General features: G+C 37.0%; 1 protein-coding gene across 1 annotated transcript in view; it reads left to right on the forward strand.

The window, feature by feature from the left end:
- MED1 (mediator complex subunit 1) overlaps positions 1–19,342 on the forward strand; it is a 38,348-nt gene extending 19,006 nt beyond the window's left edge. Inside the window, exons 10-17 of the mRNA XM_051994622.1 lie at positions 1,309–1,398; positions 6,760–6,874; positions 7,756–7,880; positions 8,073–8,191; positions 8,966–9,167; positions 11,540–11,635; positions 11,760–11,865; positions 12,774–19,342. Of these exons, the coding sequence (XP_051850582.1) occupies positions 1,309–1,398; positions 6,760–6,874; positions 7,756–7,880; positions 8,073–8,191; positions 8,966–9,167; positions 11,540–11,635; positions 11,760–11,865; positions 12,774–16,020 (4,100 nt within the window). The 3' untranslated portion in view covers positions 16,021–19,342. The remainder of the gene's footprint in view (positions 1–1,308; positions 1,399–6,759; positions 6,875–7,755; positions 7,881–8,072; positions 8,192–8,965; positions 9,168–11,539; positions 11,636–11,759; positions 11,866–12,773) is intronic.
- The last annotated feature ends 1,977 nt before the right edge of the window (positions 19,343–21,319 follow it).

Genomic DNA, 21,319 nt, shown 5'->3' on the forward strand with positions numbered 1-21,319 from the left:
TCATTGATCTTCTCTTTCTCTATTTTATGCAAATAGGCCTCTAGAGATATGAAATTTCCCCTTATTACCGCTTTGGCTGCATCCCATACATTTTGGTATGATGTCTCATTATTATCATTTTCTTGGGTGAAGTTATTAATTATGTCTATGATTTGCTGTTTCACCCAATCATTCTTTAGTATGAGATTATTTAGTTTCCAATTATTTTTTGGTTTACTTTCCCCTGGCTTTTTGTTGAATGTAATTTTCATTGCATCGTGGTCTGAAAAGGATGCATTTACTATTTCTGCCTTACTGCATTTGAGTTTGAGGTTTTTATGTCCTAATATATGGTCAATTTTTGTATAAGTTCCATGAACTGCTGAAAAGAAAGTGTACTCCTTTCTGTCTCCATTATATTTTCTCCAATATAGTTTTTATTTTTTTATTTTTTTTTATTTTAATATCTTTTTATTGATAGAACACATGCCAGGGTAATTTTTTACAGCATTATCCCTTGCATTCACTTCTGTTCCGATTTTTCCCCTCCCTCCCTCCACCCCTTCCCCCAGATGGCAAGCAGTCCTTTACATGTTGAATAGGTTACAGTATATCCTGGATACAATATATGTATGCAGAACCGAACAGTTTTCTTGTTGCACAGGGAGAATTGAATTCAGAAGGTATAAATAACCCGGGAAGAAAAATAAAAATGCAAGCAGTTTATATTCATTTCCCAGTATTCTTTCTCTGGGTGTAGCTGCTTCTGTCCATCTTTGATCAATTAAGGCTCTCTTTATCGAAGAGATCCACTTCCATCAGAATACATCCTCAAACAATATCATTGTTGAGGTATATAATGATCTCCTGGTCCTGCTCATTTCACTCAGCATCAGTTCATGTAAGTCTCGCCAGTCCTCTCTGTATTCATCCTGCTGGTCATTCCTTACAGAACAATAATATTTCATAACATTCATATACCACAATTTACTCAACCATTCTCCAATTGATGGACATCCTTTCATTTTCCAGCTTCTAGCCACTACAAACAGGGCTGCCACAAACATTTCCAATATAGTTTTTGACTGGAATCAAATCTTGATTCAATCTTGACTGGAAAGCTTAGAATGATTTCTCATTCTTGAATTCATGACCTATAGAGCTGTATATAAAATATAATTTATGAAAAATCATGAATTATTTTGGAAAGTGAATCACTATATATGAAACTTTTCTTAGATTATTTTTCACAGGGACAGGAAAGATTTTTTGACTAAGCAATTCACCTGAATTATTGCTCTTATTTAGACCTAATTTTAATTTCCTTAGGTCACTTGATGAATTTGAAGTACTATGCTTCCCCTTATGATCTATTGGAAGATAAAACAGCAACCCCAATTATTTTGCATGAAAATAATGGTAAGTGTTGTTTTTGTATAGGAAGATTTATCGATCAATCAGTATTACAGTTTTAGAGGTGGGATGGATCTTAGAGGTCATCTGGTTGAACATCTTCATTTTACAAATGAAGCAACTGAGCCTTGCAGAAGTTAAGTCATTTTCACATATTGATACAGCTTGGTGTCAGAGGCAGGATTTGAACTCAAGTTTTCTTGACTCCAAGATCAGTACTCCATCAAATATTCAGTGCTGCTTCTTAAAGCACTTAGCAAAAATAAGAATTTTAGATTATTTGGTATTATTATTCAGTTGAAATGTGATAAAAGCATTAGATCACTTTTATTTACTTTTTCTCTCCTTGTTAATTCTCTACCATATACTTGAAAAAATATTTAGTATATTTACATATACTAAAAGCAGAAAGCTGATAGGCAGATTCAGGCAATCCTGAATCTCTTATAGCTTGTTTTAAAGCATATATTAAAATTAACTGAACAATGCCAACACTTTTGTCTTCTTTATGTCCCTTTCTTAACCTTTTTGCTCTCATTTTCTTTTAGAGTTTGGAATATGGTACATTTTTCTGAAGATTTAGCTATACATTATTATACTTGGCCCCTTGTTTTCTCTTTTCAGAAATTATGGGTAGTTTTTTTAATATTACTTCTTGCATTTGTGACTCAAGTTGTCCTGGGATACTTATAATCTTTAAGTTATTTTTGTGCATTCTGCCTTTGGAACCAGTATATTTTGCTTGTATATAAATCATGTTTTTAAAAAATATATATATATATATATATATATATATATATATATATAATATCAAATCTTAATTACTTTATTTTTTATTTTTTTTTTAATTTTTTATTTATTTTTTTAATTTTTATTTAATAATTACTTTATATTGACAGAATCCATGCCAGGGTAATTTTTTTTACAACATTATCCCTTGCACTCATTTCTGTTCCGATTTTTCCCCTCCCTCCACCCCCTCCCCTAGATGGCAAGCAGTCCTGTATATGTTGGATATGTTGCAGTATATCCTAGATACAATATATGTTTGCAGAACCGAATAGTTCTCTTGTTGCACAGGGAGAATTGGATTCAGAAGGTATAAATAACCCGGGAAGAAAAACAAAAATGTAGATAGTTCACATTTGTTTCCCAGTGTTCTTTCTTTGGGTGTAGCTGCTTCTGTCCGTCATTTATCAATTGAAACTCAGGTCTCTTTGTCAAAGAAATCCACTTCCAACAAAATATGTCCTCATACAATATCGTTGTTGAAGTGTATAATGATTTCCTAGTTCTGCTCATTTCACTTAGCATCAGTTCATGTAAGTCTCGCCAGTCCTCTCTGTATTCATCCTGCTAGTCATTTCTTACAGAACAATAATATTCCATAACATTCATATACCACAATTTACCCAGCCATTCTCCAATTGATGGGCATCCATTCATTTTCCAGTTTCTAGCCACTACAAATAGGGCTGCTACAAACATTTTGGCACATACAGGTCCCGTTCCCTTCTTTAGTATTTCTTTGGGATATAAGCCCAATAGAAACACTGCTGGGTCAAAGGATATGCACAATTTGATAACTTTTTGGGCATAATTCCAGATCGCTCTCCAGAATGGTTGGATTCGTTCACAACTCCACCAACAATGCATCAGTGTCCCAGTTTTCCCGCATCCCCTCCAACATTCATCATTATTTTTTCCTGTCATCTTAGCCAATCTGACAGGTGTGTAGTGGTATCTCAGAGTTGTCTTAATTTGCATTTCTCTGATCAATAATGATTTGGAACACTCTTTCATATGGGTGGTAATAGTTTCAATTTCATCCTCTGAAAATTGTCTGTTCATATCCTTTGACCATTTATCAATTGGAGAATGGCTTGATTTCTTATAAATTTGAGTCAATTCTCTATATATTTTGGAAATGAGGCCTTTATCAGAACCTTTAACTGTGAAAATGTTTTCCCAGTTTGTTGCTTCCCTTCTAATCTTGTTTGCATTCGTTTTGTTTGTACAAAGGCTTTTTAATTTGAAGTAATCAAAATTTTCTATTTTGTGATCAGTAATGGTCTCTAGTTCATCTTTGGTCACAAATTTCTTTCTCCTCCACAAGTCTGAGAGATAAACTATCCTGTGTTCCTCTAATTTATTTATAATCTCGTTCTTTATGCCTAGGTCATGGACCCATTTTGATCTTATCTTGGTATATGGTGTTAAGTGTGGGTCCATGCCTAATTTCTGCCATACTAATTTCCAATTATCCCAGCAGTTTTTATCAAATAATGAATTCTTATCCCAGAAGTTAGGGTCTTTGGGTTTGTCAAACACTAGATTGCTATAGTTGATTATTCTGTCTTGTGAACCTAACCTTTTCCACTGATCACTTTATTTATTTTTAAATAACTTTTTATTGACAGAATCCATGCCTGGGTAATTTTTTACAACATTATCCCTTGCACTCACTTCTGTTCCGATTTTTCCCCTCCCTCCCTCCACCCCCTTCTCCAGATGGCAAGCAGTTCTATACATGTTAAATAGGTTATCATATTTTCTTTTTAACATCATTGCTTTTTGCTTCTTTTCTTCAGTTGTCTTTTACTTTTGTTTATTTGCATTCCCAATCAGTAATTTTCTCTTTTGTCTGGAAGACATGAATTTAAATCCAGCCTCAGTTACTGCTAACTGAGTAGCAGTACTTGTATGATCCTGGGAAAGTCACTTTATCCTCTGTTTGACTCAATTTCCTTGTCTGTTAAATAGGGTCAATAATAAAGCCCATTTCCCAGAGTTGTTGTTGATCAAGTGAAATAATAATTGTAAAGCCCTTTGTACATACAGATGGTCGTTATTAGCTGTCATTATTATTAGCTATTGTTTGATAAAACTTGACACAGTGGAATGGTTTTTCTATTATGCCAAATATTTCTTTTGAGCAGTCCATAAATTTTGCTTTTACAATTCTTATTTCTTTTTTCATCCAATAAAGAACAATCTACTCTGGTTCCATATTATCTTGGTCTTGATTCATTTTCCATTGTCTTATATTATTTATTCATCGAAGACTCTACTTTTTAACTGATGTGAAGGCCATATTCATCCCTCTGTTAATAATATCTTCTGTTTCTTTGATATGCTTAAGCTCAAGATCTTTGGGCAACTGGGTAGCATCATTGAATATAGCACCAGATCTAAAGTCAGGGAGATATTTAGTAGCACTGTGACCCATGGCAGGTCACAACCCTATTGACCTCAGTTTCCCCATCTGTAAAATAAGTTGGAGAAGAAAATGGCAAAACACTCCAATATCTTTGTCAAGAAAATCCCACTGTGATCATAAAGAGTCTTACACATAACTGAACATGATAGTTGACAACACAGTCTTTGAGTTTTTTTCTCCTGAGATCTGAATCATTTTTTTGCCGCTTTGTTCATTGTCTGACTTCCTCACCTTGATGATGGTTTTCTTAGGGGCTGGACCCTAAAGCCCTCTTAGTCTTCATTTATACTTAAGTGGACCCCACTGAATGCTGAACTCATTTGCTCTATCACAGAATAGAATGCTGCCTCACCATGGGCCTGAGCAGTCTTTTACCCTTTGGTTTTCCACTACTGGAAAGAGGCACAGTATAGAATTGAGCTCTATCCAAAGTCCTTGTGTCTCCTTGATCAGCCCTACTGGTAGAATGAAGAAGAGATGCTGAGTGGGATTAGTCTTCTATGCTGTTGGTTCATTAAATTGTCATGTTATTAATTAATCATTAAAAATATGTCCTAGCCCATGGAGATAACTAAAATTGCTTTATAGTTTGCATATGATTCCTTTTAGGGAGAGATTTAAGAAGTTTGTGAGGATTAGAAAAAATTCCTCCATTTTTTTGTTTATGTGTAATGAAAGTCTCTTGTTTGTTTCAAATGTTTTGTTGATACTCTTTATCTTCTTTTGTTTTGACATCATTGTCATTATTTCTTCTCTCCTATAACTTTGCATCATACCTTATGTCCCCAAACCCTTGAGAATTAATAGAATAGTCAAGAAAAAGATCCACATATGCCTTGTATAAAAACATATCTATTCTGTTTCTCTAGTCTTATCCCCTCTCCCAGGAAGTGTGGGCAGTATGGTTCATTATCAGTCTTGTGGAGTTACAGCAAATCATTGAATTGATCAATTCTTAAGCTTATCAAAATTTTCTTTTAAAGAGTTGTAATCATTGTATAAATTTTGTTCACTTTCATCTAAATCATTTTGTAAAAAATCTCTAGATTTTCTTTTGTCATTTCTTAAGACACCTTTTAGGGTAAAAGTGTTTATGGATTTCTGAGAAAGTTTTCAGGTCATATTGCTACTGGATTTATCATTTTAGTAACTTGGGTCAAATTATTGAATATGAGAATGCATAGCTAGCCCTAATTACGGTTTCCTTAGATTTTGTATTAAACCTAGAATACAATCGTTTATATATTAATGGATAGGTATTTTCCCCTTATATTATGTTATTTCTTGCCTGTGCTTTTTCTCAGTGAAGTTGATTAGAAAAATAGCTTTTGGTATCTAAACTGAAGAATAATATGCTAATTCATTAATAGTGAAATTATTCTGTAGAAAACAAAATAATAAACATCACAATCATTGATAGTTACTTCTACAAATTACTGTCTTCCTAGAATCCCTATGAGGCCAATCAAACAAGTAATAGAAAGCAAGACACTCTGTATTAAAAAAAATACATATAAATGTTATATATATATATATATATATTATATATATATATATATATATATATATATATATATATATATATTAGTTAATTACATTGAGGAAAAAGAAAATTTAAAATCCACAGAAATTTCTGAATCTCCAAAATATTTGTAATTTTCATTCCTGGTCTGCTTTCCTTAGGATGGAGATTTCCTTGTATCAGAGCTCTCCATCTAGGCAGTTTTATGACTCAGGGTGTAAGTCCTAAGAAGGGGGCTGAAGGGCACTTTACCCAGGGTTATATAACCAAGCAAAAAACAGGCAAGATCAGAACCTTTTCAACTCCTAATATAATATTTTCTTTAGTTTGCCATTCTGCTGCTATTTATAACTACAATATAAAATAATATATGCACACACACATGTACACATATATCCAATTTGGCTGAAATGTAGAGAACAAAAAAAAAAAAGATTAAAAGTAAGTTATCACCTAACTGTCATGGCCTTGGTTGTCTGATAAAGGAATTTGAATTTTATGTAATAGGCATTAGGAAAAATTGAAGAATTTTGACCAAAGCTGCATAAGGACAATAAATTTTGCAATTTCATCTATTTTTTAATCTACTGAATTTTTTTTTTTTTTTTATCTTTCTACCTTTCAGTTCCTCGGACTTTGGGCATGAATGCATCAGTCACAATCGAAGGAACTCCATCTGCCATGTATAAACTTCCCATTGCACCTTTAATTATGGGATCACATCCTGTTGACAACAAATGGTAAGGAAGAATCATTTCTGAATTAGCAAGTCAGTTGATCCAACTTCTAGCCTATCAGGAAACAAATGTCAAGAAAGATGATCTTATTTTTGTTTCTTTCTCCAATTTACTATATTTAAATTGATGTACTTTAGTCTTTTGATTAGTATCCAAAATTATCATCCAAAAATGTCCAAATAGTGTTCCCATTAATTTCCTTTTATCCATAATAAAATAATATAAAAGATATAATATATAAATAATATTAATAGATGTGTAATATAATGTAATGGATAAATAATATACAAGACATTTAAAACAAAGATATTTATCTCTGATATTGAATCATGAACATCTAAAAGAAGAAGCGAGGTATAGATAACTGTGCCACTTCCCTTTGTGTTAACAATTGTTGCTCTTCTTTGGCTACACAAGCTAGTACGTGACTCAAACTTAACTTCCTGAGTGTCACAGTCATAGGATCATAGATCTGACAGAGCCCATAGTGGCTATTTCATCTAATCCCTCAATTTATAATTGAGGAGACTTATGCCCATGGAGCTTAAGTGACTTGCTTAAGCCTTACCCTTTGTTACTAATTTGGAAGCATTTTGAGCATATGCCTCTAACTATTGTTTCAAAGTATGTTAAAGGGGCAATGACAATAGGAATAGGTGGGAGGCAATCTTGGGTCTGATGGTGACTATCATTGATTCACCTTTGACAAACCACTTAACCTTGGTAGGATTCCTCTCTGGTTTACTCATCTATTAAAAAAAAGGCTTAGAGTAAAGTAATTGAAGCAGTGAATTTGAAAATCTTTATGTTTTTAAGTATAGGTTTATATATGTGTTTGGGTCTTGCTTTCAAAATCAGCTCAGAACTTAACTTTTTCTTTTCAGGACCCCTTCCTTCTCCTCAATCACTAGTGCCAACAGTGTTGACTTACCTGCCTGTTTCTTCTTGAAGTTTCCCCGGCCAATCCCAGTATCTAGAGCATTTGTCCAGAAACTACAGAATTGTACAGGTGCGTTTTGAGTATGGAGTATTTATTTACCATAAATATGAAAGGGAAATTGTTCAAATCCAGATCTTTATTGTGTGAGGTAGCTACTTTTAAAGAACATAACATAAAATAGTTGTTGAAGAAATGAATAAGAATCTTGAGAGGAAGCTAAATACCACAGTCTGGTCATTATTTTATTCTTTGTTTTCCTAGGAATTCCATTGTTTGATACCCAACCAATTTATGTGCCTCTCTATGAATTGATCACTCAGTTTGAACTATCAAAAGATCCAGATTCAGTACCTTTGAATCACAACATGCGCTTTTATGCGGTAAGTGAATTTAAGGACAGTTAATCTAGGTTCTGAGGCCACATTTTCTTTTCTTCCTTTTTGACATTATTGAAAATAGAGAAAATCTTCTTTGGGTCTATTGGACCATATCCTTCTTGTCTTAATCTTTTTATTTAGTAGTAGACCCCAAAATATTGGACATCAGTGATTTGCCAAGCCAAGGGGTGATGTCATTGTTGATAATTTTAAAACCTTACATAAATGTCATTATTTTAAATGTCTTCATATAGAAACTTCTTAATAATATTTTTACTCTTGTGATCTTACAAGTTGTTAAAAGTTCCTTTTCTTTTGATTATTACTTTAACTTGAAAAAGTCCTTGAGTATTGTCCATACAGCATTGTCCATAATTCACTAACAACTAAGCATTGTCGTATGATTAAAAGGTGGGGGGGGGGGGGGGGGGGGGGGCATAAAGTATAATATAGAATTTATAGTTTGAGGATTTGGGAATCCTCAATCAGGATTGAATGAATGAATTACATGGGAATGTTAATAGAATTTCCTTTTTCTTTCCTCTTAAATAAAGGTGCATTCTCATTTATGTATATTGGTTTAATTTCATTCTTTTCTGAATGAATTTTAAGGTCCATTTAGCAAATTTGAAATTTTTTATCTTAACTGGTTAGTGAATTATGGAAGTTTATATTACTTCTCAAAGTTTGTTGTTGTTTTTTTATGGGTCAGCTTTTGGGAATATTCCTTCACGGCACTTGTTCACTTCATTTTATTGTTTTGGTTTCGTTGCCTAGGCTCTTCCAGGCCAGCAGCACTGCTATTTCCTCAATAAGGATGCCCCTCTTCCAGATGGTCGAAGCCTCCAGGGAACCCTCATTGAAAAAGTCACTTTTCAGCATCCTGGTCGTGTACCTCTCATCCTCAACCTAATCAGACACCAAGTGGCCTACAACACACTAATTGGAAGCTGTGTCAAGAGAACTATTCTGAAAGAAGGTGTTGCCTCTTTCTTCTCATGTGTTTACTGGCAGGGTCTGGAAGACTTCTTATGAAGGAATTTCTGCTTTAACAACATAGGTGACATTTCTATAAGGCTTCAAGGTTTGCAGACTACTTTACATACATTCTCTTCTCTGAGCCTCACAGTAGCCCTGTAAGGGAGTGAGGTACTACTGCTGGGATTGTTATCCCCATTTTACAGATGAGATGACTGAGAGGTTCAGGGGATTGACGAAACTTGACCATGATCACACCACTATTAAGTGTTGTGACAAATGGGAATGAAACACAGGTCTGACTGACTTCAATTCCAGCACTTTCATCTGCTGGGATTGTGCTGCCCTGATTGGAGAGAGCCCACTCAGTCCCCCAGGCCCTAGACCCTTGACTGTACTTTACTCCAACCATCTTTCCTTTTGATCCCCTAACCCTTTATGGGAAGAGTAATGAATGAATACTATTGTAGCTTCTGTAAAAAGCATTTTTCTGCATTGTCACCTAGATGCAGGCACCATGCTACTTCTCAGATTAAAACACCCATCTCCAGTGTCCCTTCTCACTCCCTCCTTACACACACACACACACACACACACACACACACACACACACACACACACACACACACAGAGTTTACCATAAGCTTCTCAAGAACATTAATTGTGTCTCTTTGGTGTTTGCCTTGTACTTGGCATATAGTAAGCCTATGATGCTTTTTCCTTCACTTCCGCATATTGTTCTTTGCTGTTTTTCTTGTGAAGAGATTGGTAAAGTTGGTGTTGTGCCAGAACTGTAGTTCCTGGTACAGTAATGGGCAAGATGAATAATAATCAAAATCAGAGGGAGCAAAGAAAGTACTAATTGGATTCTGTCCCATTGGATGTTGATCATATGGTTTTGAGTGCTAGACTTGAAGTCAGCAAGATCTAGGTTTAGATCTCAAGTCAGATATTTTCTGTTCTGAGCTTTAGTTTCTCATATGTAAAATAAACCTTTCTAGATTCAGAGTCCTATTCTGTTAGTTGTTATACTTCTGTTTCAAGAAGTACTACTCAGAACTACATTTCCCATCCCATGACCCTATATTTTCCTTGTAGTTGTGACCTTATTATCGTGACTAAGCCCAGAGCAATTTCTTGTTTAATTAAGAGTTCGATAGCTCTTTTCCAGACAGTGACTCAATGGCCAGTAGAGGCCACAGCATGATTGCTGGTTATCTTTGCTGGCCTTCTCATTCTCTCCCTAGTCTCTGTATCTCCTCTTTTACTTTCTATATTTCAGGGAGATTTGGTTCAGGGAGAGTAGGTAGGTTAGAAGAGTGGAGGTGATAAAAACTTCTAAAACTTAGATTCAGAGAAACAAGAATTATGATTAAATAAATTAGCTCACTCACTTTTTAGAGTGCTAAGACTTAGCAGATACTTTCTAACACCCCTCTGAGTTACGTGGTACAATTAATATTTCCATTTTGTTGATTGGAAAATGGAATCTAAGAGAGCTTTAGTTATTTGATTAGAGTTTGTGAATTAAAAGTCTACATAATATTAGAGAGGAAATTCAAAGTAGGACTTTCTTTGTTCCTTCTATCTTCCACACTGCTGTTCCTGAGTAATTGTACTTGCAGAACATCAACTATCTAGACTTGACTGGCTTGTGTAATGTTCTTGAGTGTGGCCATTTGAGAAATCCCAGGAGAAGATTAGTGATCCCACTTAAAATATTTGACCCAGCAGGTATACTCAGAATCATTATAGAGCCAATCTCATACAGAAAATTGCTCTTTATCCAGAATACTTTTGGCTCTGAAATGTTGAAAAGATTAGTTTGTCATGTTGAGTGAATAAGTGAATTTTGAAGTTCAGAGGCAAACATGAGGATATACCCTTTTTGGGCTCGACATTCTTGCTTACTAAGCCATGGGCTGGCCTGCTGACAGCTGCATGCTTTGTTAGAAATGCAGTGTTTCTGGGCAACGAGTCTGTATCTAAACTCTCACCAAATGGAATGAAAAACTTCCCTCAGCAGCTTTTGTTTTCATTGCTCACTTCCAGCCCAGAGTATTTACAACTGCTAACATTTTCCAGTTTTTAGAGAATTAACTGAAGCTTTATATATTGTAAAGATGTACATTTTAATATAGGACTTTTGGGAAAATATTCAGTACATTGTTACTAGAGCTAATTGCAGCCAGCCAAGGATCTGTTTCTTTTCACCATGTTAACTTTGATAGATGGCATTACAAACCATTTATATAGAGCTCAAAGATTGGGCCGCCAGAGAAAAGGAGAATGCTTCTCTGTGAATTCAAGGTCTATGGTTTATCTCAAGTCTTGTGGTTTTTCAGACTGCTTTATAGACCTCTCTCTTTTCAGATTCTCCTGGGATCCTTCAGTTTGAGGTTTGTCCTCTTTCTGATACCTGTTTCAGCGTGTCCTTTCAGCATCCTGTGAATGACTCCTTGGTGTGTGGTGAGTTGTATTGTGTGTCCAGTATAAGAGGGAGGTGGGAGGTGTTCATAGAGATTCAAGAAATATGTTTTACTAAAGTCAAAAGTCACATTTTTTCCAAATGTCCCATGTGTTTGTTTTTCAGTGGTAATGGATGTACAGGATTCAACACATGTCAGTTGTAAACTCTACAAAGGATTGTCGGATGCTCTCATCTGCACAGATGATTTCATTGCCAAAGTTGTTCAGAGGTAAAGTGGTTTTCTTTGCAAAACTATTAATGGAATTTGGTTGGAAGTATGCTTTCTTATTGGTGCTTTAAATATGTATTAGCACTAATGTGAAATTTATAAGGGAAGCAGTCATTCACTGCTTTGAACTCACCATCTCTTTGTGCTTTCTCTTTCAAAAGTGACAGTTTAAATTTGTAACTATAAGGCCAATAATAATTGAGAAATATGCTGGCCTCTCTTTGGGTGCACCATTGGCAGAGATTTCTGGAAGCATTACTGATCTATGAAACAGCTATAACTATCAAACAGTAGTTTGGGAGAGGGTATTTAAGCTAAGCCAGAAAATTTGGCTTGCAAATTATTAGCATTTCTAATGTAAATTATTTTCAACCACAATTGTTTGTAGGGTTTTATTTTAATCAATTTTTCCCTAGAAAAAAATTTTTTTAGTTACTTTAAAAAATCAAATTTTTATAGCAACAGTAGTATATTTCAAACCCTTTAATGGGGGATTAGAAAGATATAAGCCACAGGTTCTATTCACTGGATAGGTTTGCACCTATTTCAGTAATAAAAATAATCATTTATCACAATCTCCATGTGGTACTTTTCTTGGAGAAAATTTTACTTCAGTTTTCAATTAATTCCTGTATTTTTTCATTTCTATAGAAAAATAAGAATTTGGGATCTTTTTTATTTTTTGCACAAGGTTATAAGTGTCTTCATGTTTGGCCATCATTGGAATGACTAACTTATTCAAAGTTTTGTTCTTTGATAGAATTACCTCTCTTTTTCAGTGTATTCACTGTATATGAAACCCCAAATCAGTAAATATTAAATGGGATGTCTAAATATCATATATTAAAATATTGGTCCTAGTTTTAGTGGTCATTGCAATAGTAACTTGTCTTTGTTCTGTCTTACAGATGTATGTCCATTCCTGTGACGATGAGGGCTATTCGGAGGAAAGCTGAAACCATTCAGGCCGACACACCAGCCCTGTCCCTCATTGCAGAAACAGTTGAAGACATGGTGAAAAAGAACCTGCCCCCGGCTAGCAGCCCAGGGTATGGCATGACCACAGGCAGCAACCCAATGAGTGGTACCACTACACCAACCAACACCTTTCCGGGGGGTCCCATTACCACCTTGTTTAATATGAGCATGAACATGAAAGAGCGGCATGAGTCGGTGGGCCATGGGGAGGACTTCAGCAAGGTGTCTCAGAACCCAATTCTTACCAGTTTGTTGCAAATCACAGGGAACGTGGGGTCTTCCATTGGCTCGAGTCCGACCCCTCCTCATCACACGCCGCCTCCTGTATCCTCGCCAGCCAGCAACACCAAGAACCACCCGATGCTCATGAACCTTCTTAAAGATAATCCTGCCCAGGATTTCTCAACTCTTTATGGAAGCAGTCCATTAGAGAGGCAGAACTCCTCTTCTGGCTCACCTCGAATGGAAATGGGCTCAGGGGCCAATAAGACGAAGAAGAAAAAGTCGTCAAGAGTACTGCCCGAAAAGCCCAAGCACCAGACCGAAGATGACTTTCAGAGAGAGCTGTTTTCGATGGATGTTGACTCACAGAACCCAATGTTTGATGTTAACATGACTGCTGACACGCTGGACACTCCCCACATCACTCCAGCACCTAGCCAGTGTAGCACTCCTCCTACGACTTACCCACAGCCAATACCTCACCCCCAGCCCAGTATTCAGAGAATGGTCCGACTGTCTAGTTCAGACAGCATTGGTGCTGATGTGACTGACATTCTCTCAGACATTGCAGAAGAGGCCTCCAAGCTCCCCAGCACCAGTGATGACTGTCCACCCATTGATACTCCTGTTAGAGACTCTTCAAGCTCTGCACATTCCCAGAGTGCTCTCTTTGATCCTGATGTTTTCCAAAATAACAATAATGAGAACCCATATACTGACCCTGCTGACCTGATTGCGGATGCTACTGGAAGCCCCAACAGTGATTCTCCTACTAATCATTTTTTTCCTGATGGAGTAGATTTCAATCCTGACTTACTGAATAGCCAAAGCCAAAGCGGTTTTGGGGAAGAGTATTTTGATGAAAGCAGCCAGAGTGGTGATAATGATGATTTTAAAGGATTTGCTTCACAGGCACTAAATACTTTGGGAGTGCCAGTACTTGCGGGCGATAATGTAGAAAATAAGTTTAAAGGGAACAGCCAAGCTGACACAGTAGACTTCAGTATTATTGCAGTGGCCAGTAAGGCACTGGGGCCTGCTGACATAATGGAACACCACAGTGGGAGCCAGAGTCCTTTATTGAGTACAGGAGATTTGGGGAAGGATAAGACTCAAAAACGGATAAAGGATGGCAATGGCACTGGGTGTAGCAGTCTTTCGGGGCCATCATTAGACAGTAAGCCAGGAAAACGTAGCCGAACTCCTTCCAGTGATGGCAAAAGCAAAGATAAGCCTCCAAAGCGAAAAAAAGCGGACACAGATGGGAAGTCTCCATCTCACAGTTCTTCTAACAGGCCTTTTACTCCACCTGCTAGCACAGGTGGGTCCAAGTCACCTGGAAGTTCAGGAAGATCTCAGACTCCTCCAGGTGTTGCCACACCACCCATTCCTAAAATCACCATTCAGATTCCTAAGGGGACTGTAATGGTAGCCAAGCCCTCCTCACATAGTCAGTACACCAGCAGTGGATCTGTGTCTTCCTCAGGAAGTAAGAGCCACCATGGCCATTCTTCTTCCTCATCTTCTTCTTCCACTTCTACTTCAGGAAAAATGAAAAGCAGTAAATCAGAAGGTTCTTCAGGTTCCAAGATGAGTAGCAGTATGTATTCTAGCCAAGGGTGTTCTGGGTCTAGCCAATCAAAGAGTTCATCCCAGTCTGTAGGGAAACCAGGTTCTTCTCCCATTACCAAACATGGGCTCAGTAGTAGCTCTGGGAGCAACAAGGTGAAACCTCAAGGAAAGCCATCATCACTCATGAACCCCTCTTTGAGTAAACCAAACATCTCCCCTTCCCATTCAAGGCCATCTGGAAGCTCTGACAAACTTGCTTCTCCAATGAAACCTGTACCTGGAACTCCCCCATCATCTAAAGCCAAGTCTCCCATCAGTTCAGGTTCTAGTGGCTCTCATATGTCTGGGACCAGTTCAAGCTCTGGTATGAAGTCTTCAGGGTTGGGCTCCTCAGGCTCATTGTCTCAAAAAACACCTCCATCATCTAATTCTTGTACAGCCTCTTCCTCTTCCTTTTCGAGTGGCTCTTCTATGTCTTCATCTCAGAACCAGCATGGTAGCTCCAAAGGGAAATCTCCCAGTAGAAATAAAAAGCCATCTTTGACAGCAGTCATAGATAAATTGAAGCATGGAGTAGTTACTAGTGGCCCTGGAGGTGAAGACCCAATGGAGGGTCAGATGGGAGTGAGTGCCAATTCCTCTAGCCATCCTATGTCCTCCAAACACAATATGTCAGGAGGGGAATTCCAAGGAAAGCGAGAAAAGAGTGATAAAGACAAATCAAAGGTCTCCGTCTCTGGGGGTTCAGTGGACTCTTCTAAGAAGACTTCAGAATCCAAAAATGTGGGGAGTACAGGTGTGGCCAAGATTATCATCAGCAAGCATGATGGGGGATCCCCCAGCATTAAAGCCAAAGTGACTCTGCAGAAACCTGGGGAAGGTAGTGGGGAAGGGCTCAGGCCTCAGATTGCCTCTTCCAAAAACTATGGCTCTCCTTTGATTAGTGGCTCCACTCCAAAGCATGAACGTGGTTCACCTAGCCACAGTAAATCACCAGCATATACCCCTCAGAATCTGGATAGTGAGAGCGAGTCAGGTTCCTCAATAGCAGAAAAGTCCTATCAGAACAGTCCCAGCTCAGATGATGGCATCCGTCCACTTCCAGAGTATAGCACAGAGAAACATAAGAAGCACAAAAAGGAAAAGAAGAAAGTGAAAGATAAAGATCGGGACAGAGAACGGGACCGAGACAAAGACAGAGACAAGAAGAAATCTCATAGTATCAAGTCAGAGAGCTGGTCTAAATCACCTATTTCCTCAGATCAGTCCATGACCATGACAAGTAATACCATCTTACAAGATAGGCCTTTGAGGCTTAGCCCTGAGTATTTGATTGGGGAGGAGGAAGATGAGCTAATGGATGCAGCTCTTCTTGGCAATTAAAAACCTTGTTCTCTAAAAGAAAAACAAAACTGCATCAATTTCAAGCTCCAACTAACGAAAATTGTAGAAAATCATCCTAAGGGATAAACCATAGGGGTCTGCTTTGCCCCAAACAATCTTGGGTGACATGGTTTTGATTGTGCTTGGCAACATTAGACCTAGAGAGACCCTAGTATTGATCTTTGACTATGGGGGTTTTATTCTGGGCAGCCAAGAATTGTATTACTTTGCCAGAGAAAGTAGAAATTGCAGACTTGCTTTGGGTGGGGGGGAAGGGATGTGGGAAGGGGAAAGGGCGGGAAATAGTTATGCTGAAAATTTTCATATATATTTTTTTCTCCCTTTATCCATTTTTAGGCCATGTTTTAAACTGTCATTTTAGTGCATGTGTGTTGGGAAGATTAGGTAGGAAATGAAAAAGCAATACATTCCTTGATGCATTTGCATGAAGGTTGTTCACCCTTGTTCACTCGTCCACTTGAGGCAGGCGTAAATGAAAGATCTTAGTTGTTTTTAGACACTAAATAATGCAGGGGACGTCTGCTTATGAGAAGTAGTCTTAGGGACGGGAAGATGATTTTAGCTATTTATTTGTCAATTTTAATCCCTTGTTTTTATGCAGTGTTCTCTTCTAATTCAATGGAGTGTAGAGTTCAAAGAAATTGAAAAGAAAAGAATAAGACTTGATAGTACAAAGTATAGACCTAGAGTAGTTGGCTGCTGCATTGGGTCTAGTTGGTCTGATTAAGGCCCATCTTTGAAGTTAGTTTAAAAAAACCTAGAATGCTTTGAATTCTATACAATAATTAATTTCACAGAGTTTTTCATAGGGCTCATTGACACCCTAAAAAATGTTAGGGGATAGTTTCCTTCTCCTGGGTGGGTAGGTGTTGATTTTAATTTTAATTTTTTTTTCCATTAAAAAACCCCTAGAAAACCTGGGATGGCTTTCAGAATGTTAATATGATTTTAAATATGACAGAATTGTGGTTTAATGTCATAGCTCTCTAGCCTAGTAACATTTAAATCACATCAGGGCTAACACTACTTCTTCTTTAAATGTGCCAAAAGCCCTCATTCTAATATTTTGACTGCAGGAGAAGTGATTGCCTTTCCTGAAAGCTGGGTTCTCCATCTCCTTTCATATGAAGGAATGAGGGCTCTGATCTCTGGTCACTCCACTGTGTGCTCCCTAAAAGAGAGAAGTTATGAATTTGCAGCCATAGTTTCTCTTGAATCAATTTCAAGCTCACTAAAGTGAGGTGCCTGGAATGATAGGTGGGCATGGAGACATATCATAGCTACTATGTAGCGACAAAATTGGACCTTTTGGAGAATCAGGTCTTCACCTGACTTCTTAGGGATTACAATAATAGGCACTGTAGAAAGAAAGAAATCCAGGAAAACAGTCCAGGTGCAGCACAAGCTCTCATATTTGGAGGGTCCTCTTGGAAAAAAAAAAAAAATCTGCGGCCTTACTTTGATTCTGAAACCTGCACTGTGCCATCCTTGATTTCATCCATGATCTGCATCAATAGGATGGGGCCTTGTATCCAGCACAACTCTACTGGACTTTAAAAAAAAAAATGTGCCAGGTTGTGCATTATTTTTAGTGTCAGAGTTGAGTGACCTTGACAAACAATAAAGAATTTTTTCCAGCTCTGTTTCTGCAGGTTGGAGTTAGCATATGGTTGGAAAGTCAGCTTTGACTTTTTCTCTGAAACTGTCTTGAATTCTTCCTCCAGTGTTCTCCCTTTTTGGGTCATTGATAGGCCAGGACTGACTTTTCACCAACCCTGCCACCTTTGTGTCCCTAGGTAATAAGTTGTAGGAAATGTTGCAAAGTAGAGCAAGAAAAACTATCTCTTAACACATCAGAATCAAATTACTTGGGTGACACTAAAGAGAACATGGGCAAGGTGATACCAGAGAGCTTTATCTTGAGATGCTGGTACAGTGGCAGCCTCTCAGACATAAAACCAGAGAACTTCTCACAGGTAGTCACTTGGTTTTGATCCTCTTCCATTGACTTCTGCAGCAAAATAAGTTTTTAAATTTTTTTGAGTGTGGGAAAACCTTAAATAAGGACAATATTAAGTAATACTGGAACACCAGGGGTTAAATTTTCCCAAATGGTTGTAACATATACCAAAACAATTAAACTGGGAAGCTTTTTCTCTCTTTCTCTCCAACCCAGATCAAAGAATCCCGAGTTAGGATGTAGATGAAGGATAAGTCCCAGCATTTTCTGGATGAGCACGTCCCACACATTGACCCAGCATCTGAACTTGCTTAACAGGAAGCCGGGGCTAACCTGCTACACCCTACATGACAACCAGGGTGCACTGCATTTCTCCATGGGGTGGAGAAGAGGTGAAATAAAGCAAGCTTGGAACTCCTCCCTCTTTCATACAGCAAGGAAATTGTCTGTCTATATATGTACTGTACTTTTCTTCAGCTGGTGTCTTGTCTATGTTTAGTTTGATCTGATTCTCTTTATTCCTCCTTATCCTCTCATTGTCCCCCTCCTCCCCCCAAAAAAAGAACAAAACAGATAACGATCCTCAGTTTTTATCAGTTAGATTTTATTTTGTCTTTTGGTTTTCTTGTTAGAAATGGTTAGTCAAAAGTAAATAAGCTGCTTCAGTGCACATGAGGATTTCAAATGATCCAAAAAAATCAATGTGTTTTTAAAAAAGTAAAGTATTTGAGAAGGAAATGTGAAGCAGGGTATTACTTGCCAAAATGAGGACTGAAGATGTTGGTTTTTATACTGGCAGGATTTTCCTTCCTAAGGTCCAGGTCAGAAAATGCAATACAGCAATATCATGAACTCCAGTTAGAACAAACCTTTTCAGGGAGCCCATGAGTCATGCAGTATCCATAGTTGAATCACTTCTTGCAGATGCCACAGTAAAGGAGATACTTGTTCATAGTGTAAGGGCATTCATTCTCTTAGGTTGGGGAGGGAGTGTTATTTTGTGTTTATTTTTACCTTGAGGTTGGATTCTTATCTTTTGGGGGCTTTAATATTAAAAGCCAGGATGGGAATTATGCTAACCTGTAGGAATTTAACTTGTATGGTTCTTGAGTTCAGAAATGTGCATCAGGAGCAGGGGTGGGTCTTTTATAAGTCATCAGAGAAAGAATGTTTTCCAATTTGACTTTTCTTTGTGCAATTCTGTAAATATTTTGGGGTTTTTCTTTTTTTTTTTTTTTTTGAAAGTAGACAAAAATCTGTTTTGTGGGTTTGTTTTTTCCAAAACATTGCAAAATTACCTGTTTATTTACTTGCAAAATAAATTTCTTTGATAAGAAGCAATCTTGTCCCAAGTGTGATAGTTTTGTGCCTAAAATCTTATTTTCACTTAGCCTAAAATTTACACTATTATTCCATATCGCCTCCCTCCAACTAACCCTTTTTATTCATTCCACCAAAGGTTATCTTTAAATATTTTTTAAAAGGCTTGGAAGACTCCCTAAAGAGAAATCAATTTTATTGAATCAGTGATATGTTTGACATGTGTGAATCAACACAAACTGGAAAACAAGTGAAGATAATATGTATTTCTTTTAAAAACTGCCTCAAGAGAAATGGATAAACTTTTAATTATAATTTGATCACACTGTAATTTTCAAAAGTTCATTTTTAAATCAACAGGAATCCTGCCATGGAGGCACAACACTTGAAGAAGACAACCACACAAAACCAAGGGATGTTAAATAACTAAAATGTGTGCTAAGAGCATTTCCATTTCTGGAATCAGCTTGATCATATAGTTAATAATATGGAGGATTAAATACACAGTCTTTTCTAAGACATGAATGAGTTATGATTATTTGCAACTGACATTTGGGAGTGCCATGTTTCAGGAAATAAGAAAATTGTATGAATAAAATTACAGTCTGATGAAGCAATATTTCATCACTTATGTATATATAACCTTATTGCTGGAACCTTGAAGAAGTAATCAAATCCAGCTCTGACCACAGACCAGGCTATGCTAATTGTTCAAGTCATTTACTTATAAGATAATAACAAAGTTACCCAGAGATAATTCCACAATAGTCCTTATGTTCTACATTACTCAGTCTATATGAATTGATAAGTAACATTAGACTCGGTACAAATACTTATTAAAAGGGTGTGAGAAACTAGTTCCATTCCTTTAAACTTGAGTACATTTGCTTTGCTCATTTGGAAAATGGAGCTAATGACAATAATAATTGACAAGATCATAAGGAAATGCTTTGCAAATATTGTGTATGAATATTTTAGCAAAGGATTTAAAGGAGTAAGAATTTTTGAAAGTTGACATCAAGTTGATCATTTGATCTGTATCTGTAGGATAGAACCATTTAATAACATTTAAAATCTCAAGTAGTACTGAGATAAAATAAAAACAAAATTCCTGCTCTTAAGGACCACACTCTTAATTGGAGCATGGAATATTTAGAACAGGTAAGACTAGGGACAGAAATTAATTTCATTGATAGTGAAGCACAGAGAGATTACTTCACTTGCCCAGGATCACTGAATATATTGAAGGTGGAAATGAACGCTGGTCTTCCTTATGCTTCTCCAGGATTTCCTCTAAACTATGACAAAATTTGAAAAGGGAGAAAAGATTTCCTGAAATCAACAAACAACTTTAAATAAAACTTTATAGAGTTTTGAAAGGTGGAGGAAAGGAAGAATTTAAATTCTTCTATTCAACGTCTATTCAAAAGCATACAGTTGGGAAACGATACTGAATTTGGGGACCAGCAAATAGGCAATATAGATGGAACATAGCAGGCATGAAGTAAAGAATATTGGAAGATTCTGACATGTGAAAGATGGAGTGGAGAGGAGATGGGAAAATGCTAGTTTGTTTTTTTGTTTCTCGTGCTCCCTTCTCTATGGAGTAATTGTGAGGTAACCGCTTTGTAACTTTCACAAGTTCTACAGAAATAATTATTGCACAGACCTCATTCACATAGTTTGCTAATTTGCAAAATGTCTTCATACTCAAGTGAGGGCAAGGGCCTCACAAATAGTAGGCGCAAAGGGAAAAATATTACAATTAAAGACTTATTTTCAGAGAACTTTTCGACAAAAAGGCAGAAGATTTCCTCGGATATTGTGGTGTTCAAAAATTCTATCCTGGCTCTTCCACGCTTGTTTCTCCCGCTAAAATGTCGTAATGACCAGAGTTCCACCAACCCGCGAATCGATTGGAGGATTAACAGACCTAGTAGGCCATTGGACGAGGAAAGCGGGACGAATGTGAAGGGGCGGGACCAATGTGGACCAGCC

The sequence above is a fragment of the Antechinus flavipes genome, chromosome 4, assembly GCF_016432865.1.
Source record: "Antechinus flavipes isolate AdamAnt ecotype Samford, QLD, Australia chromosome 4, AdamAnt_v2, whole genome shotgun sequence".
In the NCBI taxonomy this organism is placed as follows: Eukaryota; Metazoa; Chordata; class Mammalia; order Dasyuromorphia; family Dasyuridae; genus Antechinus; species Antechinus flavipes.